Source organism: Oncorhynchus nerka, linkage group LG8 (assembly GCF_034236695.1).
Source record: "Oncorhynchus nerka isolate Pitt River linkage group LG8, Oner_Uvic_2.0, whole genome shotgun sequence".
Lineage (NCBI taxonomy): Eukaryota > Metazoa > Chordata > Actinopteri > Salmoniformes > Salmonidae > Oncorhynchus > Oncorhynchus nerka.
Window position 1 is genome coordinate 19,169,522 of NC_088403.1, and position 27,364 is coordinate 19,196,885.

At 53.8% G+C, this 27,364-nt stretch overlaps 1 protein-coding gene across 1 annotated transcript in view; it reads left to right on the plus strand.

The window, feature by feature from the left end:
- snd1 (staphylococcal nuclease and tudor domain containing 1) overlaps positions 1–27,364 on the plus strand; it is a 368,696-nt gene that overhangs the window by 108,574 nt on the left and 232,758 nt on the right. The window contains exon 16 of the mRNA XM_065021501.1: positions 12,710–12,819. Within this exon, the coding sequence (XP_064877573.1) occupies positions 12,710–12,819 (110 nt within the window). The remainder of the gene's footprint in view (positions 1–12,709; positions 12,820–27,364) is intronic.

Below are 27,364 nucleotides of genomic sequence, written 5' to 3' on the forward strand. Positions count from 1 at the left end.
AGGGGAAGTAGAGGGAGGAATAGGGGGATGTAGAGGAGGAAGTAGAGAGGGATGTAGGGGGAGGAAGTAGAGAGGGATGTAGGGGAGGAAGTAGAGAGGATGTAGGGGGAGGAAGTAGAGAGGGATGTAGGGGGGAGTAGAGCGGGATGTAGGGGGAGTAGAGAGGGATGTAGGGGGAGGAAGTAGAGGGATGTAGGGGGGAGTAGAGAGGGATGTAGGGGGAAGTAGTAGAGAGGGATGTAGGGGGAGGAAGTAGAGAGGGATGTAGGGGGAAGTAGAGAGGGATGTAGGGGAGGAAGTAGAGAGGGATGTAGGGGGGAGTAGAGGGGATGTATGTAGGTGGAGGAAGAGGGAGGAGTAGAGCGGGATGTAGGGGGAGTAGAGCGGGATGTAGGGGGTAGAGAGGGATGTAGGGGGAAGTAGAGAGGGATGTAGGGGGAGTAGAGGGATGTAGGGGGAAGTAGAGAGGGATGTAGGGGGGAAGTAGAGAGGGATGTAGGGGGAAGTAGAGAGGGATGTAGGGGGGGAAGTAGAGAGGGATGTAGGGGGAAGTAGAGAGGGATGTAGGGGGAAGTAGAGAGGGATGTAGGGGGGAGTAGAGGGATGTAGGGGGGAGTAGAGAGGGATGTAGGGGGGAAGGGGGGGAAGTAGAGAGGGACGTAGGGGGGGAAGTAGAGAGGGACGTGGGGGGGAAGTAGAGAGGGACGTAGGGGGAAGTAGAGAGGGACGTAGGGGGGAAGTAGAGAGGGACGTAGGAGGGGAAGTAGAGAGGGACGTAGAGGGGAGGAACAAGTGATTGAAAGGAAAGAAGAGTGCAAGGAGAAATTGAGAAAGTGATGAAAAGAAAGAGCGGGTGGGAGGGGATTAAAGATTTAGAGGGGAAGGGAGTGAGAGAGGGAATGATAGAGAGAGAGAGTGTTTTCATCACAGGGGTGAAGTTGTCTGCTTGCATAAAACATGGAGCTGTCTGAACCACAGTGCTCAGTAGCACATATGCTCTGGCCACAGGTGATTTGTAGAGCAGCTATTCCAGGGCACCTGTGTGTGTGTGCCTTTTTGAGAAAGTGTGTGTGTGTAAATGACTGTGTACGTTTGTGTGTCAGGGAGGATTGGGCAGAGGAGGCTGGGACGGGGAAGGGCCGTATTTCATCCAGCACATCGCTCACCGGGATCACCGATTTTAAAACATTACATCTTATGCGCTTGGCTATCCAGCACTACTGAGCAGAGCTGCTTGTGTGTGTGTGTGTCCATACGGGGGCTGGGTAAAGGGTCTGGCCCCATAGGGTAGCCCAGCACTACTGAGCAGAGCTGCTTGTGTGTGTGTGTGCATACGGGGACTGGGTAAAGGGTCTGTCCCCATAGGGTAGCACAGCACTTCCACCTGCCTTAGCTAATCAAAAGCTTGGTGATTAGTTGATACGTTTAATTGAAACAGTTGTGTTAGTTTGGATTTGATCCACATTGAAAAACGCAGACCCAGGTTTTATTGTCCCTATGGTGTCCCTGTGTCTCTCCCATCCTCACCCTCTGTCCTAGAGAGAAGGACATCCCTTAGTGAAAGCAGTTTACTTTAAGCTTGGCTTTCTCTACCCCTCTATCGGTCTTATACAATACTTGCCCAGACACTCACTCGGTCAATCCCAGGCCAAAACATGTCTAAAAATACTGGGGATGCTGCTGGACTGAAATGACTTTTCCCTTCCTCCTTGGAGCCGGGGCGGAAGGCACGCTGGGCAATTTAAATGCTAATCTAGGGACTATTTACTGGCTATTAAGAGGTAATTGAGTCTTCATCCTCTGTGGCTCTCGCCATGCCGCGGGTTCAACAGAAAATATATTTTTGTTTGTTAGAGGAGGGGTGAGATGAGAATTGTCGGTGTGTCCTTGTGTATGTGTGGGAAGTTTTGCTAACACAGCATTGCTAGGAAATGTATGTGGTTGTGTGTCAGTCAGTGTCCACCTTTTCCCCTTTCTCTTCTCTAGTCCAATCATGTCGGATGTGGTTAGCATAAAGATCAATCAGGATTGGCGGGAGCCTCCAGATTACTAGAAGGTGACTCTGAGCCCTTTTGGACAGGAGGCTGATGTTGCTTTGTTAGCACCATGTTGTTGGGTGTAGCGCCCAGCAGCACCAACCAACTGAGTTTACATTAATCAATGCAACAGGGTGGAGAAAGGATAGGGGGAGGTGTGTGTGTGTGTGTGTGTGTGTGTGTGTGTGTGTGTGTGAGAGAGAGAGATGCTGCACGCATTGGATAGAGGGATACAATGAGTGAATGTGTGATGGAGTTTTCATGGGTGTTGAGTGTGTATGATTTGCTTGTGTGTAGTTTGCAAAGTTGATTTAGTTTACGTAGATATGAGGGTTCTTGTCAGCAGCCACATAGGAGGAATGCTGTTTGCTTGTTGGAGAGCCCTGCACCATGCTCACTCCTCAAGTGTGTGTGTGCCCCTCACCTCACCACACTGCCCCTCACCTCACCACACTGCCCCTCACCTCACCACACCACACTGCCCCTCACCTCACCACACTGCCCCTCACCTCACCACACTGCCCCTCACCACACCACACTGCCCCTCACCACACTGCCCCTCACCACACCGCCCCTCACCACACCACACTGCCCCTCACCACACCACACTGCCCCTCACCACACCACACTGCCCCTCACCACACCACACTGCCCCTCACCACACCACACTGCCCCTCACCACACCACACTGCCCCTCACCACACTGCCCCTCACCACTGCCCCTCACCACACCACACTGCCCCTCACCACACCACACTGCCCCTCACCACACCCCCTCACCACACTGCCCCTCACCACACTGCTCCCTCACCACACCACACTGCCCCTCACCACACCCCCTCCTCACCACACCGCACTGCTCCTCACCACACCACACTCACCACACCGCACTCCTCACCACACCACCCCTCACCACACACCTCACCACACCGCACCACACCACACCACACCGCTCCTCACCACACCACACCGCTCCTCACCACACCACACCACTCCTCACACACCACACCGCTCCTCACCACACCACACCTCTCCTCACCACACCTCACCACACCGCTCCTCACCACACCCTCACCACACCACACCGCTCCTCACCACACCACACCGCTCCTCACCACACCACACCGCTCCTCACCACGCCGCCCCTCACCACACTGCCCCTCACCACACTGCCCCTCACCACACTGCCCCTCACCACACTCCCTGACCACACTGCCCTCACCTCACCAAACCACACCGCCCCTCACCACACCACACCGCTCCTCACCTCACTACACCGCTCCTCACCACACCACACCGCTCCTCACCTCACCACACTGCTCCTCACCACACCACACTGCTCCTCACCACACCACACTGCTCCTCACCACACCACACTGCTCCTCACCACACCACACTGCCCCTCACCACACCACACTGCCCACACCACACCTCCTCACCACACCACACTGCTCCTCACCTCACCACACTGCCCTCACCTCACCACTGCTCCTCACCACACCACACTGCCCCTCACCACACCACACTGCCCCTCACCACCCACACTGCCCCTCACCACACCGCACTGCCCCTCACCACACCGCACTGCTCCTCACCACCCTCACCACACTGCCCCCTCACCTCACCACACGCCCCTCACCACACCACACTGCCCTCACCACACCCTCCACTGCCCTCACCACACCACACTGCCCTCACCACACCACACTCACCACACCACACCCTCCTCACCACACCACACTGCTCCTCACCTCACCACACCGCTCCTCACCACCTGCCCCTCACCACACCACACTGCCCCTCACCACACTGCCCTCACCACACCACACTGCTCCTCACCACACCACACCGCCCCTCACCACACTGCCCACCACCACACCGCTCCTCACCACTCCTCCCTCACCACACTGCCCTCACACCACACCACTCCTCACCACACACCGCTCCTCACCACCGCTCCTCACCACACCACACCGCTCCTCACCACACCACTGCCCTCACCTCACCACACCGCTCCCCTCACTCCTCACCTCATCACACTGCTCGTCACCACACCACACTGCTCCTCACACCCACACTGCTCCTCACCTCACTCACCACACTGCCCCTCACCACACCACACTGCCCCTCACCTCACCACACTGCTCCTCACCACACCACACTGCTCCTCACCACACCACACTGCTCCTCACCACACCACACTGCTCCTCACCTCACCACACTGCTCCTCACCACACCACACTGCTCCTCACCACGCCGCCCCTCACCACACCGCCCCTCACCACCCTCCCTCACCACACCGCCCCTCACCCTCACCAAACCACACCCTCACCACACCACACCCTCCTCACCTCACTCACCGCCTCACCACACCACGCCGCCCCTCACCTCACACGCTCCCCTCACCACACTGCTCCTCACCACACCACACTGCCCCTCACCACACCACTGCTCCTCACCACACCACACTGCCCCTCACCACACCACACTGCCCCTCACCACACCACACTGCTCTCACCCCTCACCACACTGCTCCTCACCTCACCACACCTCCTCACCTCACCACACTGCTCCTCACCTCACCACACTGCTCCTCACCACCCACACTGCCCCTCACCTGCCCCTCACCACACCCACTGCTCCTCACCTCCTCACCACACCGTCCGCTCCTCACCACACCACTCCTCACTCACCTCCTCACCTGCTCCTCACCACACTGCTCCTCACCACACCACACTGCTCCTCACCACACCACTGCTCCTCACCACACCACCGCTCCTCACCACACCACACACTGCTCCTCACCACACCACACTGCGCTCCTCACCTCACCACACCTCACCACTACACTGCTCCTCACCTCACCACCGCCCCTCACCACCACACCGCCCCTCACCACACCGCTCCTCACCACACCACACCGCTCCTCACCACACCACCCGCTCCTCACTCACCACACCGCTCCTCACCACACCACACTCCTCACCACACCACACCGCTCCTCACCACACCACACCGCTCCTCACCACCCACACGCTCCTCACCACACCACACTGCTCCTCACCTCACACCGCTCCTCACCACACCACACCGCTCCTCACCTCATCACACCGCTGCCCCTCACCACACCACACTGCTCCTCACACACCACACTGCTCCTCACCTCACCTCACCACACTGCCCCTCACCACACCACTGCCCCTCACCACACCACACTGCCCCACCACACACACTGCTCCTCACCACACCACACTGCTCCTCACCACACCACACTGCCCTCACCACACCACACTGCTCCTCACCTCACCACACTGCTCCTCACCACACCACACTGCCCTCACCACACCCTCTGCACTGCCCCTCACCACACGCCGCCCCTCACCGCCCGCCGCCCCTCACCACACTCACCAACCCCTCACCACACACGCCCCTCACTGCAACACGCCGCCCCTCACCACTGCCCCTCACCACACGCCCCCCTCACCACACTCACCACTCCCTCACCACACTCCCCTCACCACACTGCCCCTCACCTCACAAACCACACTGCCCCACCTCACCACACTGCTCCTCACCTCACTACTGCTCCTCACCACACCACACTGCTCCTCACCACACCGCTCCTCACCTCACCACACCGCTCCTCACCTCACCACACCGCCCCTCACCACACCACACCGCCCCTCACCACACCACACCGCTCCTCACCACACCACACCACACCACACCGCTCCTCACCACACCACACCGCTCCTCACCACACCACACGCTCCTCACCACCCCCTCACCACTCCCCTCACCAGCCCCTCACACACCAACACGCCCCCTCACCACACCCCCTCACCACCGCCCCTCACCACACCACCCCTCACCACACCGCTCCCCTCACCTCACAAACCACACCGCCCCTCACCTCACCACACCGCCTCACTCACTACACCGCTCCTCACCACACCACACTGCTCCTCACCTCACCACACTGCTCCTCACCACACCGCTCCTCACCACACCACACCGCTCCTCACCACACCACACCGCTCCTCACCTCACCACACCGCTCCTCACCACACCACACCGCTCCTCACCACACCACACCGCTCCTCACCACACCACACCGCTCCTCACCACACCACACCGCTCCTCACCACACCACACCGCTCCTCACCACACCACACCGCTCCTCACCACACCACACCGCTCCTCACCACACCACACCGCTCCTCACCTCATCACACCGCTCACATCACACTGCCTCACCACACCACACTGCTCCTCACACACCACACTGCTCCTCACCTCACCTCCTCCACACTGCCCCTCACCACACCACACTGCCCCACCTCACCACACTGCTCCTCACCACACCACACTGCTCCTCACCACACCACACTGCTCCTCACCACACCACACTGCTCCTCACCTCACCACACTGCTCCTCACCACACCACACTGCTCCTCACCACGCCGCCCCTCACCACGCCGCCCCTCACCGCAACACGCCCCTCACCGCAACACGCCGCCCCTCACCACACCGCCCCTCACCACACCGCCCCTCACCACACCTCCCCTCACCACACCGCCCCTCACCTCACCAAACCACACCGCCCCTCACTCACCACACCGCTCCTCACCTCACCACACTGCTCCTCACCACACCACTGCTCCTCACCTCACCACACTCCTCACCACACCACACCACCGCTCCTCACCTCACCACACTGCCCTCACCACACCACACTGCACCACACCACACCGCTCCTCACCACACCCACACTGCTCACCACACACACTGCTCCTCACCACACCACACCGCTCCTCACCACCACTGCTCCTCACCACACCACACTGCTCCTCACCACCCACACCGCTCCTCACCACACCACACCGCTCCTCACCACACCACACCGCTCCTCACCTCACCACACTGCTCCTCACCACACCACACTGCTCCTCACCACACCACACTGCTCCTCACACACCACACTGCTCCTCACCACCTCACCACACTGCCCCTCACCACACCACACTGCCCCTCACCTCACCACACTGCCCTCACCACACCACACTGCTCCTCACCACACCACACTGCTCCTCACCACACCACTGCCCCTCACCTCACCACACTGCCCTCACCACACCACACTGCTCCTCACCACGCCCCCCTCACCTCACCGCACTGCCCCTCACCACGTAGCCCCTCACCGCACAAGCCGCCCTCACCTCACTCACGCCGCCCCTCACCAACCCCCTCACCCTCACGCCGCCCCTCACTGCACCACACCCCCCTCACCACACCGCCCCTCACTCACCTCCCCTCACCACACCGCCCCTCCCTCACCAAACCACACCGCCCCTCACCTCACCACACTGCTCCTCACCTCACTACACTGCTCCTCACCACACACACTGCCCTCACCACACCGCTCCTCACCACACCACACTGCTCCTCACCACCACACCACCCCTCACCACACCACACCGCCCCTCACCACACCACACCACCCACCACCACACCACACCGCTCCTCACCACACCACACCGCTCCTCACCACACCACACTGCTCCTCACCACACCACTGCCCCTCACCACACCCCTCACCTCACCCCTCACCACACGCCGCCCCTCACCACACCGCCCTCACCACACCGCCCCTCACCACACCTCCCCTCACCACACCGCCCCTCACCTCACCAAACCACACCGCCCCTCACCTCACCACACCACACCGCTCCTCACCTCACTACACCGCTCCTCACCACACCACACTGCTCCTCACCTCACCACACTGTCCTCACCACACCGCTCCTCACCACACCACACCGCTCCTCCTCACCACACCAGCTCCTCACCTCACCACACCGCCTCCTCCACCCCCGCTCCTCACCACACCACACCGCTCCTCACCACACCACACCGCTCCTCACCACACCACACCGCTCCTCACCACACCACACCGCTCCTCACCACACCACACCGCTCCTCACCACACCACACCGCTCCTCACCACACCACACCGCTCCTCACCTCATCACACAGCTCGTCATCACACTGCTCGTCACCACACCACACTGCTCCTCACACACCACACTGCTCCTCACCTCACCTCACCACACTGCCCCTCACCACACCACACTGCCCCTCACCTCACCACACTGCTCCTCACCACACCACACTGCTCCTCACCACACCACACTGCTCCTCACCACACCACACTGTCCTCACCTCACCACACTGCTCCTCACCACACCACACTGCCCTCACACACCCACCCCTCATCACCGCCTCCCCTCACCACACCACACCCGCCCCCCCTCACCACCACCCCCCTCACCACACCGCCCCTCACCTCACCAAACCACACCGCCCCTCACCTCACCACACACGCTCCTCACCTCACCACACTGCTCCTCACCACACCACACTGCCTCACCTCACCACACCACCACCGCTCCTCACCTCACCACCTCACCACCGCCCCTCACCACCACACCGCTCCTCACCACACCACACCACACCGCTCCTCACCACACCACACCGCTCCTCACCACACACCGCTCCTCACCACACCACACCGCCTCACTGCACCCTCACCACACTCACCACGCCATCCACACACACCCCTCACATGACACCCCCTCACCACACCCCCCTCACCATCACCTCACCAAACCACACCGCCCCTCACTCACCACACCACACCGCTCCTCACCTCACTACACACCACACCACACTGCTCCTCACCTCACCACACTGCCTCACCTCACCACACTGCTCCTCACCACACCACACTGCTCCTCACCACACCACACTGCTCCTCACCTCACCACACTGCCCCTCACCACCACACTGCAAATCACCACACCACACTGCCCCTCACCACACCACACTGCCCCTCACCACACCACACCGCCCCTCACCACACCCGCACTGCTCCTCACCACCACACCACACCGCTCCTCACCACACCACACCGCTCCTCACCTCACCACACACCCCTCACCCTCACCACACTGTCTCACCACACCACACTGCTCCTCACCACACCTCCTCACCACACTGCTCCTCACCACACCACACTGCTCCTCACCTCACACCACACTGCCCTCACCACACCACACTGCCCCTCACCACTGCCCTCACCACACCACACTGCTCCTCACCACACCACACTGCTCCTCACCACACCACACTGCTCCTCACCACACCACACTGCTCCTCACCACACCACACTGCTCCTCACCTCACCACACCACACTGCCCCTCACCTCACCACACTGCCCCTCACCTCACCACACTGCCCCTCACCTCACCTCACTGCCCCTCACCTCACTGCCCTCACCACACCACACTGCCCCTCACCACACCACACTGCCCCTCACCACACCACACTGCCTCACCACACCACACTGCCCCTCACCACACTGCCCCTCACCACCACACTGCCCCTCACCACACTGCCCCTCACCACACCACACTGCCCCTCACCTGCCCCTCACACACTGCCCTCACCACACCACACTGCCCCTCACCACACTGCCCCTCACCACACCACACTGCTACTCACCACACCACACTGCTCCTCACCACACCGCTCCCACCACACCACACCGCTACCGCCTCACTCCACACCCCCTCACTCACCACACCGCACCCTCACCTCACCTCACCACACCACACCACACCGCCCTCACCACACCACACCGCTCCTCACCACACCACACTGCTCCTCACCACACCACTGCTCCTCACCACACCACACCGCTCCTCACCACACCACACCGCTCCTCACCGCCCCTCACCTCACCACACCGCCCCTCACCTCACCACACCCTCCTCACCACACCACACACTGTCACCACACCACACCGCTCACCACACCACACTGCCCTCACCACACCACACTGCTCCTCACCACCACACTGCTCCTCACCACACCACACTGCTCCTCACCACACCACACTGCTCCTCACCTCACCACACTGCTCCTCACCACACCACACTGCCCCTCACCACACCACACTGTCCTCACCTCACCACCACACTGCTCCTCACTCACCACACTGCCCCTCACCTCACCTCACTGCCCTCACTGCCCCTCACCACACCACACTGCCCCTCACCACCACACTGCCCCTCACCACACCACACTGCCCCTCACCACACCCACACCGCCCCTCACCACACTGCCCCTCACCACACTGCCCCTCACCACACTCCCCTCACCACACCACACTGCCCCTCACCACACACTGCCTCACCACACCACACTGCCTCACCGCTCCTCACCACACCACACCGCTCCTCACCCACCTCACCACACCGCTCCTCACCTCACCACACTGCTCCTCACCACACCACACTGCTCACCACACCACACTGCTCCTCACCTCACCACACTGCTCCTCACCACACCACACTGCTCCTCACACACTGCTCCTCACCACACCACACTGCTCACTCACCACACTGCCCTCACCACACCACACTGCTCCTCACCACACCACACTGCTCCTCACTCACCACACTGCTCACCACACCACACTGCTCCTCACCTCACCACACTGCTCCTCACCACACCACACTGCTCCTCACCTCACCACTGTCTCACCACACCACACTGCTCCTCACCACACCACACTGCCCTCACCACACCACACTGCACCTCACCACACTGCCCTCACCACACCACACTGCTCCTCCTCACCACACCACACTGCCCTCACCTCACGACACTGCTCCTCACCACACCACACTGCTCCTCACCACACCCCTCACCACGCCCCTCACCACCCCTCACACTGCCGCCCCTCACTCACCACACCTCCCCTCACCACACCGCCCCTCACCTCACACCACACCGCCCCTCACCTCACCACACCACACTGCTCCTCACCACACCACACTGCCCCTCACCACACCACACTGCTCCTCACCACACCACACTGCTCCTCACCACACCACACTGCTCCTCACCACACCACACTGCTCCTCACCACACCACACTGCTCCTCACCTCACCACACTGCCTCACCTCACCACACTGCTCCTCACCACCACACTGCTCCTCACCACACCACACTGCCCTCACCACACCACACTGCTCCTCACCTCACCACACTGCCCTCACTCACCACACTGCTCCTCACCACGCCACTGCTCCTCACCATACCACTGCTCCTCACCACACCACTGCCTCACCACACCACACTGCTCCTCACCACACCACACTCCTCACCACACCACACTGCCCATCACCACGCTGCCCCTCACCACGCTGCACTACATCCCTCACCACACCCTCAGCCTCAAACCACCGCCTCACTCACCACACCGCCCTCACCTCACTACACACCTGCACTCACCACACCACACTGCTCCTCACTCACTGCTCCTCACCACCTCACCACACTGCCACTCACCACCCCTGCTCACACTCACCACACTGTCCTCACCACACCACACTGCCCCTCACCACACCACACTGCTCCACACTGCCCCACACACCTCCTCACCACACCACACTGCCTCCTCACCACACTGTCCTCACCACACCACACTGCACCTCACCACACCACACTGCTCCCTCACCTCACCCACCTCACCACACCGCCCCTCTCACCGCCCCTCACGCTGCCCACCTCACCACCCCTCACCTCACTGCCCCTCACCACACCACACCCCCTCACCACTCACACACCACACTGCCCTCACACACATTAACTACACTTCAAAAACACACACACCACACTGCTCTCTTTCAAACACACACTGCTCCTCTTTCAAACACACTCGTTCAGCCAACTCTGAGTGCAAGAGATAAGCATGCCCATCACCACGCTGCCCATCACACGCTTTCCCTCACCACGCTGCCCCTCACCACGCTGCCCCTCACCACGCTAGCCCTCCTGCCCTCACAACCCCCGCTGCCCATCACCACGCTCCCCTCCCACGCTGCTTTTCTTTTCAATCCACTACCCAGTGAAAGACCCACTCAGTTAATAGTCATGAATAGCACCACACCCCCTCAGCGCCAGGCCCCTCACCACACCACACTGCCCCTCACACATTAACTATTCAAACACACACACACGCTCTCTTTCAAACACACACGCTCTCTTTCAAACACACACGTTCAGCCAACTCTGAGTGCAAGAGATAAGCATGCAGCAATTTCCTATAACAAGCCCCCTATGCCCTCCTGCCCTCCAACCCTCCCATTCCCCCAGGCTGTTCTTTTACCACTACCCAGTGAAAAGACCCACTGCAGTTAATAGTCATGAATAGCAAGGTCAGCGCAGGACGAAACAAAGGACCAATGCCGTCCATTTACAGCAATTTAGGGATGTTAACTGTTAACCCAACATGACCACAGAGGGGAAAAAGGCTTAGGATTGACCAGCGATTACCAATTATCCATTTAGCTGCCACGATAATGCTCAGCTCCACTAATCTCTAGTGCCACTTCACCTGTCATGGTGGCATTGTTGTATCGTAACTGTCCTAAAGCTGGGTTGTTACGGGGTTGAAATAAATGTCAGATTGTGAGTCATGTATCAGTTGTTAGGGGCAACTTCAACTTGTTGGACCGGAACATTCTAACTGGTCTAAATGTTGTCTAACCTCATAGTCATTTTTATTGGCTGACACTTGTTCTGTGTTTCTCATTGGCCAGGTATCGAGTGTCCGCGCGGCTCCAGGAACATGCCCGGCGGCATGCAGGTGGCTGAGCCCTTCAGCGACGAGGCCATGGCCTTCACCAAGGAGCTGGTACTACAGAGAGAGGTAAGCGCAACATTCATTTTGGCTCCAATTTCTTTGATTTCAGTGGTTTTACTTGCGACTGCATGTTTGGCTGGTTTTGCGGTCGGACATATTGGATCACATTCGACCAGTTTCATTTTGTCTCCTGGCTTTCTTTAGTCTGGTTTTTGATGACTCTCGGTGTGTTCGTAAATTCACTCTGCAGTGCCAGAGTGTGCTCAGAGTGTGCTCAGAGTGTGCTCAGAGTGTGCTCAGAGTGTGCTCAGAGTGTGCTCAGAGTGTGGTCTGGGCATTTGTAAATTCAGAGTGTTGTCAGATTGTCCCTTCGCAAATTCAGAACATGTCTTTCTCTGAGGGTTCAGAGACCACACTGGACGAAGTGTTGATCCGAGCGTTCTGGCCTCACAATGGCAGTCAGGCATACAAGCTAACGTTGGCTAGCTTGATAGATACTTATGGACACACCTCACTCTGACCATTTTACTCGCCCTAGCAGAGCTGGTTAGGCTGTTTTTATGTCATCCAGAGCGTTGGTGACTGTAACTGTGCTGCTGGCAACAATTTAATTACACTTTTTTGCTGACGTTTACTGACACCGGCCATATTCAACGGGTGTTTAACGTTTGTAAATTCATCAGTTATTCTGCACTTTAGCACACTCGGACGAGTGCTCTGACATCGGAGTTGATAACCAGAGTGAATTTACGAACGCACCCTCTGAGTTGCGTAGAAGGTCGACAATTTTGGATCATGTTTGAACCTCCATTTAGGTTCATCTATGGAACTTTGGTGCCTAGTTTCCCTTGGTGAATGCCATTCTAAATTGATGATAGGAGTTGTTTGTGTTAACTGTGAACCGAGGCCTAGTCTTCCCTCCCCTCATGTCCTTCTGCCATACATCCTTTCCCAACCCCTTTCATACTCTCTGGCAAATGTGGCCTTGTCGCACCCTCTCTCCAGATGCTCCCTTTTACAAACTGTAAATGAATTAAGGGTATAATTTGGCATGGGTAAGCTGATCCTAGATCCTAACGTTTATTGACATGTTAAACAGAAAGCTGCTGAATTAACTGGAGCCCATTGAAGCTAGCTCTGAATCCAAGGACAGCTAGCCTACTGTAACTCTCCTCTCTGTTGGCTGTTGGACCCTGTTGAAGGGCTCTGCGGGGGCATGCGTATCCCATGCTCCTTTGAGCCCCTCTAATTGTCATGGAAATGTTGCTTTGAGGCCAAATGTTTTGGCTGGTGTGGAGGTAGAAGGCTAGCCTGTGTAGGATGAGCTAAGAGGGGGAAGGAGAGAGGGAGGTAAAGGGAGGGAGTAGGATCAGGGAGAGGTTGAGAGGGAAAGAGAAAGAGGGGGAGGGAGAGAGGGAGGTAAAGGGAGGGAGTAGGGTCAGGGAGAGGTTGAGATGGAAAGAGAAAGAGGGGGAGGGAGGAGGTAAAGGGAGGGAGTAGGGTCAGGAGAGGTTGAGGGAAAGAGAGAGGTTGAGAGGGAAAGAGAAAGAGGGGGAGGGGAGGGAGAGGGGAGGTAAAGGGAGGGAGTAGGGTCAGGGGAGGTTGAGAGGGAAAGAGAAAGAGGGGGAGGGAGAGAGGGAGGTAAAGGGAGGGAGTAGGGTCAGGGAGAGGTTGAGAGGGAAAGAGAAAGAGGGGGAGGGAGAGAGGGAGGTAAAGGGAGGGTTAGGGTCAGGGAGAGGTTGAGAGGGAAAGAGAGAGAGTGGGGAGAAAAATCCTGTTATCACACTGTCCATCTCTCCATTCCCCAGGTTGAAAATGAGGGCCTTAGTCGAAGTGGCCCGATTAAATTATTTTCTTCCCAAATCCTCCCAGTGTCACTGCGTTTTAAAACTGCCGCTCTGCTCCAATGGATCCGAATGGAGCCCAGGTGAACTCCTTTTAGGACGTTTTCTGACTGAGTGCAGTTTTATTTTTCATTTAGTGAATGATGTTTGATTGAAGCTGCTCTCCAAGTGGTCCACTTTTCAGTGAATGGGGTTTCATTTTAGTTTAGAGAGAATTCTCTCCAGTGAATGGGGTTTCATATTAGTTTAGAGGGAATTCTCTCCAGTGAATGGGGTTTCATATTAGTTTAGAGGGATTCTCTCCAGTGAATGGGGTTTCATATTAGTTTAGAGAGAATTCTCTCCAGTGAATGGGGTTTCATATTAGTTTAGAGGGAATTCTCTCCAGTGAATGGGGTTTCATATTAGTTTAGAGGGAATTCTCTCCAGTGAATGGGGTTTCATATTAGTTTAGAGGGAATTCTATCCAGTGAATGGGGTTTCATATTAGTTTAGAGGGGATTCTCTCCAGTGAATGGGGTTTCATATTAGTTTAGAGGGAATTCTCTCCAGTGAATGGGGTTTCATTTTAGTTTAGAGGGAATTCTCTCCAGTGAATGGGGTTTCATTTTAGTTTAGAGGGAATTCTCTCCAGTGAATGGGGTTTCATTTTAGTTTAGAGGGAATTCTCTCCAGTGAATGGGGTTTCATTTTTAGTTTAGAGGGTGAATTCTCTTAGTTTAGAGGGAATTCCAGTGAATGGGGTTTCATTTTTTAGTTGAGAGGGTTTCATTTTAGTTTAGAATTCTCTCCAGTGAATGGGGTTTCATTTTAGTTTAGAGGGAATTCTCTCCAGTGAATGGGGTTTCATTTTAGTTTAGAGGGAATTCTCTCCAGTGAATGGGGTTTCATTTTAGTTTAGAGGGATTTCTCTCCAGTGAATGGGGTTTCATTTTAGTTTAGAGGGATTTCTCTCCATAGGCATTTCCACCGATGTGTTTGTATTTTTCAGAATCAGACTGTCAATAGCGGTAATTTGCAGTCTTAGCAGGGGTATTCAGCTTCAAGGCCTCGCGTGTGCCGAACCGACGCCACGTCAAACATCATTCCCTCTCCTCTGCCCCTTCTCTTACTTCCCCCTTCTCCTTTCGCCTCCTCTCTCCCCTTTCCTCAGGAATGCTGTGTCAGTGCAGGCTTGACGGGGCGGCTGGTATGTTGGGGTGTCATCACGCTCTTCAATGTTCTCGCTCTAAAGCACTGCGGCGACGGCGTTTTAATTTCTCCTGATCCAAACGCTCATCATTAAAGTGGCGCGGGTTGAGAGGAGCAGCCATGATTTCTGCCACTATTTTTAAATCTCTCTCTTGCTCTCTACATCTTGGTGTCTACCTCTCGCTCTCCCTCCCTCCGCCTTTCTTTTTTCTCTTTCGGTCTCTCTCTCTCCTGCTTCTTGCTCTGTCTTGGTCTCTCTCTCTCCTGCTTCTTGCTCTGTCTTGGTCTCTCTCTCTCTCTCTCCTGCTTCTTGCTCTGTCTTGGTCTCTCTCTCTCTCCTGCTTCTTGCTCTGTCTTGGTCTCTCTCTCCTGCTTCTTGCTCTGTCTTAGTCTTTCTCTCTCTCCACCTTTTTTCTATCTGTCTCTTGCTCTCTGTCTTGGTGTCTCTCTCTCTCTCTCTCTCTCTCTCTCTCTCTCTCTCTCTCTCTCTCTCTCTCTCTCTCTCTGTCTTCTTGCTCTGTCTTAGTCTTTCTCTCTCTCTCTCTCTCTCTTTTTCTCTGTCTCTGTCTCTTGCTCTCTGTCTTCTCTGTCTCTCTCTCTCTGTCTCTCTGTCTCTCTCTCTCTCTCTCTCTCTCTCTCTCTCTCTCTCTCTCTCTCTCTCTCTCTCTCTCTCTCTCTCTCTCTCTCTCTCTCTCATCTCTCTGTGTGCAGTCTTAATCTCTGACTGACACTCGCTCCCTGTTCCCATGCGTACTTCTTTAAAATAGCTTGGCAGTATTTCAAGGCAAAGGCATTTAGAAATAGCCCTAATAAGTTCCTCTTTTGATGTTTCCTCCTAGAACCTATATGTCTCCTGAGGTATATCGTCGGCAAACATTTTTAATGTTCATTTTCCATCTTTCTCTATTTCACGCCAAGGAGGGTTTTTTGTTCATGAATTGTTTGTGTTTGCGTGGAGAGGAACAGGGAAGTGGGGAAACCATGGATCAGAGGTGTAGGAAATGGAAGGAAAGAGGAAGATGGAAGTGGGAAAAGTGATATGCTGTAGGTCCTGACTGCAACAGAGTATTCTCTGCTCCATCCCTCCATCACGACTGTCTGTGATAGACAGAATGAGAAAGAACAATAAAAGACTGAGGGAAGTGGGATTTAAAGAGGGCTGGTCTGCCTCCCACACGTGGCTCTGACCTTGTGTGCTGGTCCCACGGAGGTCCCTCTCTGCCCACCACCATGTCACGGCTTTAATCACCAAACACCCAACGCTGCCAGTTCACTTAGTGAGACCGTCAGACAGAGATGGACTGACTGACTGACGGACAGACACACACTCATTGGCCCCTGACCTTTCTCAGTCTATCCACCCCTCTCTTATTCTTTCTGTCTCTCTCTTTTTAAATTCAAATTTGGTCTTTCATTCACTTGATCGATTCCCTCCACATGCTATTTCTTTCTCTGTTCTTCTCTCTCTCCTCTCTCATCCTCTCTCATCCTCTCTCTACCTTTCTCTACCTCATCCTCTCTCTACCTCTCATCCCCTCTCCTCCTCTCTACCTCTCTCCTCCTCTCTACCTCTCTCCTCCTCTCTACCTCTCTCCTCCTCTCTACCTCTCTCCTCCTCTCTCTACCTCTCTCCTCCTCTCTCTACCTCTCTCCTCCTCTCTCTACCTCTCTCCTCCTCTCTCTACCTCTCTCTACCTCTCTCCACCTTTTTCTGCCGCTCTCCTCTCTCTGCCGCTCTCCTCTCTCTGCCGCTCTCCTCTCTCTGCCGCTCTGCCTCTCTCTCTCTGCTCTCCTCCTCTCTCTGCCGCTCTCTGCCGCTCTCTGCCGCTCTCCTCTCTGCTCTCTCTCTGCGCTCTCTGCCGCTCTCTCTCTCTGCCGCTCTCCTCTCTGCCGCTCTCCTCTCTGCCGCTCTCTGCCTCTCTCTGCTCTCCTCCTCTCTCTGCCGCTCTCCTCCTCTCTCTCTCTCTCCGCTCTCCTCCTCTCTCTGCCGCTCTCCTCCTCTCTCTGCCGCTCTCCTCCTCCCTCTGCCGCTCTCCTCCTCCCTCTGCCGCTCTCCTCCTCCCTCTGCCGCTCTCCTCCTCTCTCTGCCGCTCTCCTCCTCTCTCTCTGCCGCTCTCCTCCTCTCTCTGCCGCTCTCCTCCTCTCTCTGCCGCTCTCCCTCTCTCTCTCTGCCGCTCTCCTCCTCTCTCTGCCGCTCTCCTCCTCTCTCTCTGCAGCTCTCCGCAGCTCTCATGCCTCTCTCTCTGCCGCTCTCCATGCCTCTCTCTCTGCCGCTCTCCATGCCTCTCTCTCTGCCGCTCTCCATGCCTCTCTCTCTGCCGCTCTCCATGCCTCTCTCTCTGCCGCTCTCCATGCCTCTCTCTCTGCCGCTCTCCTCCTCTCTCTGCTGCTCTCCATGCCTCTCTCTCTGCCGCTCTCCTCTTCCCTCCGCTGCTCTCGCTACCTCTCTCTGCCTTTCTCCCCATGTACAGGATCTTCAAAGTATTCACATCCTTTGACTTTTTCCAAATGTTGTTGTTACAGCCTGAATTTAAAATGATTAAATAGGGATGTCACTGATCTTTAATTTTTTTTATTTTTTATTTCACCTTTATTTAACCAGGTAGGCTAGTTGAGAACAGGTTCTCATTTGCAACTGCGACCTGGCCAAGATAAAGCATAGCAGTGTGAACAGACAACACAGAGTTACACATGGAGTAAACAATTAACAAGTCAATAACACAGTAGAGAAAAAAGGGGAGTCTATATACAATGTGTGCAAAAGGCATGAGGAGGTAGGCGAATAATTACAATATTGCAGATTAACACTGGAGTGATAAATGATCAGATGATCATGTACAGGTAGAGATATTGGTGTGCAAAAGAGCAGAAAAGTAAATAAATAAAAACTGTGGGGATGAGGTAGGTGAAAATGGGTGGGCTATTTACCAATAGATTATGTACAGCTGCAGCGATCGGTTAGCTGCTCAGATAGCTGATGTTTGAAGTTGGTGAGGGAGATAAAAGTCTCCAACTTCAGCGATTTTTGCAATTTGTTCCAGTCACAGGCAGCAGAGTACTGGAACGAAAGGCGGCCGAATGAGGTGTTGGCTTTAGGGATGATCAATGAGATACACATGCTGGAGCGCGTGCTACGGATGGGTGTTGCCATCGTGACCAGTGAGCTGAGATAAGGCGGAGCTTTGCCTAGCATGGCCTTGTAGATGACCTGGAGCCAGTGGATCTGGCGACGAATATGTAGCGAGGGCCAGCCGACTAGAGCATACAAGTCGCAGTGGTGGGTAGTATAAGGTGCTTTAGTGACAAAACGGATGGCACTGTGATAAACTGCATCCAGTTTGCTGAGAAGAGTGTTGGAAGCAATTTTGTAGATGACATCGCCGAAGTCGAGGATCGGTAGAGATCTACACACAATAGCCCAGAATGTCAAAGTGGAATGATGTTTTTGGATATGTTTACAAATTAATTAAAAAAATGAAATGCAGAAATATCTCTCGCCAATAAGTTATTCAACCATTTTGTTATGGCGTAAATAAGTTTGAGTAGAAATGTGCTTAACAAGTCACATAAGTTGCATGGACTCACTATTTGCAATAATAATGTTTAACATTATTTTTAAATGACTACCCCATCTTTGTACCCCACACATACAATTATCTGTAAGGTCCCTCAATCGAGCAGTGAATTTCGCAAACATATTCAACCACTAAGACCAGGGAGGTTTTCCAATGAATCGCAAAGAAGGGCACCTATTAGTAGATGCAGACATTGAATATCCCTTTGAGCCTGGTGAAGTTATTAATTACACTTTGGATGGTGTATCAATACACCCATTCAGGCAACAGGCGCCCTTCCTAACTCAGTGGCCAGAGAGGAAGGAAACTGCTCAGGGATTTCTCCACAACTAGCATAAATGACAGTGTGAAAAGAAGGAAGCCTGTACAGAATAAAAATATCCTGATGGCATTAAATTAATACTGCAAAAAATGTGGCTTTTTGTGGCTGGATCATGTTTTGGGTATGCTTGTCATCGGCAAGGACTAGGGAGTTGTTGTTGATAAAAATAATCTAAATAGAGCTAAGCACAGGCACAGCAACATTCACTCAGTCAGTCAGTCACCACAGATTACCGGGCACAGACTCCCTCGCTGCTCAAGAAGCTTTAATGCTAATGTCTGTGATTGGGCCCCCCACAGAGTGTCGGTGGGTTTGTGGGTGTCTGTGATTGGGCCCCCCACAGAGTGTCAGTGGGTTTGTGGGTGTCTGTGATTGGGCCCCCCACAGAATGTCGGTGGGTTTGTGGGTGTCTGTGATTGGGCCCCCCACAGAATGTTGGTGGGTTTGTGGGTGACTGTTATTGGGCCCCCCACAGAGTGTCGGTGGGTTTGTGGGTGACTGTTATTGGGCCCCCCACAGAGTGTCGGTGGGTTTGTGGGTGTCTGTTATTGGGCCCCCCAAAGAGTGTCGGTGGGTTTGTGGGTGTCAGTGATTGGGCCCCCCACAGAGTGTCAGTGGATTTGTGGGTGTTTTAGGTGTGTGTGTGTCTAATGGGGAAGCCTTTGATTAGTTGAATCAGGTGTTTTAGTGCTGCTGTGGGGGAAACCCTGTCCACCCTTTCTGTGGAAGTTTGAAAGAAATTGCAGTATTGGAAATGGTACCTTTACCTGCAGCGTTATGAAACACCTGCCCAACCCTATAATTTATCCAAGCCAGCCACCGCAGGTTGATGGCACCTTCATTGGGGAGTATGAGCTCGTGGTAATGAGTGGAATGGTATCAAACACATTGAACACATGGTTCCCAGGTGTTTGATGCCATTCCATTGAATCTGTTCCACATTTATTATGAGTCGTCCTCCCCTCAGCAGCCTCCTGTGAAGCCAGCCTGTATGAGAATCACCCACTATATGCATTTGGAGGTGGCTAGGCCTGTTTAACATTCTCCTGCTCACCAGGTTCTGGGTGAGAAAGTGCATCCTTCATGTGTTTTGAGCCTTTTAATGTCTATTTTGCCTCTCACTCCAAGACCATATTGGATTTCTCCTTCGTCTGGCGCTTTGCATTGATTTCCGTTCACGTCTGAATTATTTGGCGTGAGTCAGCTTACACAAGTGCCGCGCTTCCATCTCTCATCCCTCTCTCCTCCTCCCGTCTCCCTTCTCCCTCTATCTAGTGCTTCCATCTCTCTCTCCTCCTCCCGTCTCCCTCTCTCTATCTAGCGCTTCCATCTCCCTCTCTCTATCTAGCGCTTCCATCTCTCATCCTTCTCTCCTCCTCCCGTCTCCCTCTCTCTTCCTCCTGTCTCCCTCTCTCTATCTAGCGCTTCCATCTCTCATCCCTCTCTCCTCCTGTCTCCCTCTATCTAGCACTTTCCATCTCTCATCCCTCTCTCCTCCTGTCTCCCTCTATCTAGCACTTTCCATCTCTCATCCCTCTCTCCTCCAGTCTCTCTCTATCTAGCGCTTCCACCTCTCATCCCTCCCTCCTCCTCCCGTCTCCCTCTCTCTTCCTCCTGTCTCCCTCTCTCTATCTAGCGCTTCCATCTCTCATCCCTCTCTCCTCCTGTCTCCCTCTATCTAGCACTTTCCATCTCTCATCCCTCTATCCTCCTCCCGTCTCCCCCTCTCTATCTAGCGCTTCCATCTCTCATCCCTCTCTCCTCCTCCCGTCTCCCTTCTCTCTCTATCTAGCGCTTCCATCTCTCATCCCTCTCTCGTCCTCCCGTCTCCCTCTCTCTCTCTCTATCTAGCACTTTCCATCTCTCTGTGTGTACATTCACGTGTTCATTTGTATGCACAGTCAGGTCTCGGTGAGCTGACATGCTTGTGCCGATATACAGTGCATTCAGAAATTATTCAGACCCCTCAACTTTTTTTGACATTTTTGCAAATGTATTAAAAATAAAATTGTCACATTTACATAAGTGTTCAGACCCTTTTGTTGAAGCACCTTTGGCAGCGATTACAGCCTTGAGTCTTATTGGGTTTGATGTTACAAGCTTGGCACAGCAGTATGGGGAGTTTCTCCCATTCTTCTCTGCAGATCCTGTCATGCTCTGTCAGGTTGGATGGGGAGCGTCGCTGCACAGCTATTTTCAGGTCTCTCCAGAGATGTTCGATAGGGTTCAAGTCTGGGCTCTGGTTGGGCCACTCAAGGACATTAAGACTTGTCCCGAAGCTACGTTGGCTTGGCTGTGTGCTTAGTGTCATTGTCCTGTTGGAAGGTGAACCTTCGCCCCCGTCTGAGGTCCTAAGCTCTCTGAAGTAGGTTTTCATCAAGGATCTCTCAGTACTTTGCTTTGTTCACTTTTGGCCCGATCATGACTCAGTCCCTGTCGCTGAAAAACATCCCCACATGATGCTGCCACCAACGTGCTTCACTGTAGGGATGTTGCCAGGTTTCCTCCAGATGTGACTTTTAGCATTCAGGTCAAACTGTTCAATCTTGGTTTCATCAGACCAGAGAATCTTGTTTCTCATGATCTGAGAGTCTTTAGGTGCCTTTTGGCAAACTCCAAGCGAGCTGTCATCTGCCTTTTACTGAGGAGTGGCTTCCATCTGGCCACTCTATCATAAAGGCCTGATTGGCGGAGTGCTGCAGAGATGGTTGTCCTTCTGGAAGGTTCTCCCTTCTCCACAGAGGAACTTCTGGAGCTCTGTCAGAGTGACAATCAGGTTCTTGGTCACCACCCTGACCAGGCCCTTCTCCACAGAGGAACTCTGGAGCTCTGTCAGAGTGACAATCAGGTTCTTGGTCACCACCCTGACCAGGCCCTTCTCCACAGAGGAACTCTGGAGCTCTGTCAGTGACAATCAGGTTCTTGGTCACCACCCTGACCAGGCCCTTCTCCACAGAGGAACCCTGGAGCTCTGTCAGAGTGACCATCGAGTGGGTCCAAACTTCCATTTAATAATGATGGAGGCCACTGAGTTATTTGAGGCCTTGGACTCCAATCAAGTTGTAGAAACATCTCAAGGATGGTCAATGGAAACAGGATGCACCTGAGCTCGATTTCGAATTTCATAGCAAAGGGTCTGAATACTTAATGCTTTTTCTCTTTTTTATTTGTAATACATTTGCAAAAATGTCAAACCTGTTTTCACTATGTCAGTATGGGGTATTGTGTGTAGATTGCTGAGTTACTTTAAAAACATTTAAATCCATTTTAGAATAGGGCTGTAACGTAGAAAAATGTGAAAGAAGTCGGGCTCTGAATGCTTTCAGAAGGCACTGTAGCGTGTGTGTGTGTGTAGTTAAATAATAGATGGTGTGTTTTATAGGCCAGACAGACTTGGGGACACTGAGAATTCTCCCCCTGCGGACAGTTTGTTTGTAGGGTCTTTAAAGCATTAAACCACCAATACTATTCTCAATATCATTTCCTTATATGATTTATATAGAATACATGGATGTCTTCTTCCATCCACTACTTTTATTCAGAACTGTTTTACATTAGTCGTATTTACATGCATCACATGCCAATATGTCTATGGTTTATTGACTTAAATTCAAGCACCGGAACACTGCCTCTGCAATAGACGACAACCTAACCATGAACACACCCGGTCCCCTTACCTAGTGCCAGTGTGTGAGAGATGGCGTTATCCGTGGCCCTCTTTAATAGTACTGACTTATAGGATGGAGGAGACAGGAATGTCCCCCATAAACTCCTCTACGCCACGGCAGAGAGATGGAGGAGACAGGAATGTCCCCTCCTCTAAACTGGAGACTCTAAACTCCTCTACGCCACGGCACATGGAGGGAAAGGAATGTCCCCCACAACTCCTCTACACTACGCAGAGAGATGGAGGGAAAGGAATGTCCCCCATAAACTCCTCTACGCCACGGCAGAGAGATGGAGGGAAAGGAATGTCCCCCATGAACTCCTCTACGCCACGGCAGAGAGATGGAGGAGAAAGGAATGTCCCCCATAAACTCCTCTACGCCACGGCAGAGAGATGGAGGAGAAAGGAATGTCCCCCATAAACTCCTCTACGCCACGGCAGAGAGATGGAGGAGAAAGGAATGTCCCCCATAAACTCCTCTACGCCACGGCAGAGAGATGGAGACAGGAATGTCCCCCATAAACTCCTCTAGGAATGTCCCCCATGAACTCCTCTACGCCACAGCAGAGAGATGGAGGAGAAGGAATGTCCCCATAAACTCCTCTACGCCACAGCAGAGATGGAGGGAAAGGAATGTCCCCCATAAACTCCTCTACGCCACGGCAGAGAGATGGAGGAGACAGGAATGTCCCCCATAAACTCCTCTACGCCACGGCAGAGAGATGGAGGAGACCGGAATGTCCCCCATAAACTCCTCTACGCCACGGCAGAGAGATGGAGGAGACAGGAATGTCCCCCATAAACTCCTCTACGTCACGGCAGAGAGATGGAGGAGACAGGAATGTCCCCCATAAACTCCTCTACGCCACGGCAGAGAGATGGAGGGAACGAGAAAGAGGCATGTGCTTTATCATCCCCAGACGTTTATGAGCGTGACCTTTATGAGCGTGACCTTTATGAGCGTGACCTTGTGTGTGTGATCTTGTGTGTGTGTGTGAAGAAAACGCTGATAAGCTCTGGCTAATAACTTCACCATCCATTCTGATGAGCCCCACGGAACTCCATACACCCTGGTTCTCTGAAGACATACACACACAGACACACAGACACACACACACACACACACACACACACACACACACACACACAGAGTCACCTATGTGCTTGAGAATGTAAAATGTATGCTCTCATGCTTGTAAGTCGCTTTGGATAAAAGCATCTGCTCAATGGCATACATTATACTGCATATACATTAGATGGAAGTGGAGCAGCCATTTTGATCGTGATAGATCAGGGTTGTGTGTGTTGCGTGCTCGTTGATGTGACTAGACAGCTTATAATTAGCTAGATTAGCTCTGCTCTATGACCTTTCATGAGGCATGATGTGTTATGACTGGTCACGCTGTTCTTACCTCCACACACACACACAGTGGTGGGACAGAGAGGGTGTGTGTGTGTCTATCCCTACTGTGAGTCTGGACCCGGCGGGCGGTGCTGTTATGCTAAAGGGACTTGCTGTAGCATCTTAATATGTCTTACCCTTCATGTCAAGGGCACTGCACCATGAAAGACCTCAGTGACGTGAATAATACATGTTCTGTGGTGCAGGTAGATCTCTCTCTGCTTCTCTCTCTATCTGCTTCTCTCTCTATCTATCGCTCTCTGCTTCTCTCTCTCTCTCTGCTTCTCTCTATCTCTCTCTGCTCTCTCTCTATCGCTCTCTGCTTCTCTCTCTATCGCTCTCTGCTTCTCTCTCTATCGCTCTCTGCTTCTCTCTCTATCGCTCTCTGCTTCTCTCTATCGCTCTCTGCTTCTCTCTCTATCGCTCTCTGCTTCTCTCTATCGCTCTCTGCTTCTCTCTATCGCTTCTCTGCTCTATCGCTCTCTGCTTCTCTCTATCGCTCTCTGCTTCTCTCTCTCGCTCTCTGCTTCTCTATCGCTCTCTGCTTCTCTCTATCGCTCTCTGCTTCTCTCTATCGCTCTCTGCTTCTCTATCGCTCTCTGCTTCTCTATCGCTCTCTGCTTCTCTATCGCTCTCTGCTTCTCTCTCTATCGCTCTCTGCTTCTCTATCGCTCTCTGCTTCTCTCTATCGCTCTCTGCTTCTCTCTATCGCTCTCTGCTTCTCTCTCTATCGCTTCTCTCTGCTTCTCTCGCTCTCTGCTTCTCTCTATCGCTCTCTGCTTCTCTCTATCGCTCTCTGCTTCTCTCTCTATCGCTCTCTGCTTCTCTCTATCGCTCTCTATCGCTCTCTTCTCTATCTCTCTCTGCTTCTCTCTCTATCGCTCTCTGCTTCTCTATCGCTCTCTGCTTCTCTCTCTGCTTCTCTATCGCTCTACTCTGCTTCTCTTCTATCGCTCTGCTTTCTCTTCTCTATCGCTCTCTGCTTCTCTATCGCTCTCTGCTTCTCTATCGCTCTCTGCTTCTCTATCGCTCTCTGCTTCTCTATCGCTCTCTGCTTCTCTATCGCTCTCTGCTTCTCTATCGCTCTCTGCTTCTCTATCGCTCTCTGCTTCTCTCTCTATCGCTCTCTGCTTCTCTATCGCTCTCTGCTTCTCTATCGCTCTCTGCTTCTCTCTATCGCTCTCTGCTTCTCTCTATCGCTCTCTGCTTCTCTCTATCGCTCTCTGCTTCTCTCTCTATCGCTCTCTGCTTCTCTCTATCGCTCTCTGCTTCTCTCTATCGCTCTCTGCTTCTCTCTCTATCGCTCTCTGCTTCTCTCTATCGCTCTCTGCTTCTCTCTCTCTATCGCTCTCTGCTTCTCTCTATATGCTTCTCTCTCTCGCTCTCTGCTTCTCTCTCTATCGCTCTCTGCTTCTCTCTCTATCGCTCTCTGCTTCTCTCTATCGCTCTCTGCTTCTCTCTATCGCTCTCTGCTTCTCTCTCTATCGCTCTCTGCTTCTCTCTATCGCTCTCTGCTTCTCTCTATCGCTCTCTGCTTCTCTCTATCGCTCTCTGCTTCTCTCTATCGCTCTCTGCTTCTCTCTCTATCGCTCTCTTCTCTCTATCGCTCTCTGCTTCTCTCTCTCGCTCTCTGCTTCTCTCTATCGCTCTCTGCTTCTCTCTCTTCTCGCTCTGCTTCTCTCTATCGCTCTCTGCTTCTCTCTATCGCTCTCTGCTTCTCTCTCTATCGCTCTCTGCTTCTCTCTATCGCTCTCTGCTTCTCTCTCTATCGCTCTCTGCTTCTCTCTCTATGCTCTCTCTATCGCTCTCTGCTTCTCTCTCTATCGCTCTCTGCTTCTCTCTCTATCGCTCTCTGCTTCTCTCTCTATCGCTCTCTGCTTCTCTCTCTATCGCTCTCTGCTTCTCTCTCTATCTCTCTCTCTGCTTCTCTCTTCTATCGCTCTCTGCTTCTCTCTATCTGCTTCCCTGCTTCTCTCTCTATCGCTCTCTGCTTCTCTCTCAGTCGCTCCCTGCTTCTCTCTCTCGCTCCCTGCTTCTCTACTCTTGCTCTCTGCTTCTCTCTCTATCGCTTCTGCTTCTCTCTCTATCGCTCTCTGCTTCTCTATCTCTACTTTCTCTGCTTCTTCTCTCTATCGCTCTCTGCTTCTCTCTATCGCTCTCTGCTTCTCTCGCTCTGCTTCTCTCTTCGCTCTCTGCTTCTCTCTATCTTTTCTGCTTCTTCTATCGCTCTCTGCAAGTCTCTGAAGCTCACTGCCTCTGCTCCCTGCTTAGGAACAGTGAACCTGCTCCCTGCTTCTCTCAGAACAACAGATTTTCTACCTTGTCAGCTCTCTGCTTCTCTCTAGCAACCTCTTCTGCTTTCTCTCTATCCTCTTGCTTTCTCTCTCTTCTCTTCTCTATCGCTCTCTGCTTTCTCCTCTCTCTTTCTCTCTTCAACTGCTTCTCTTTTCATCGCTCTCTGCTTTCTCCTCTCTCTGTTTCTCTTATCGCTTCTCTGCTTCTCTCTCTATCGCTTGTGTCTTGCTTCTCTCTCAGCTTCTCTCTCTTCGCTCTCTTTCTCTCTCTTCTCGCTCTCTGCTTCTCTCTGTCCTCTGTTCTTCTCTCGCTCTT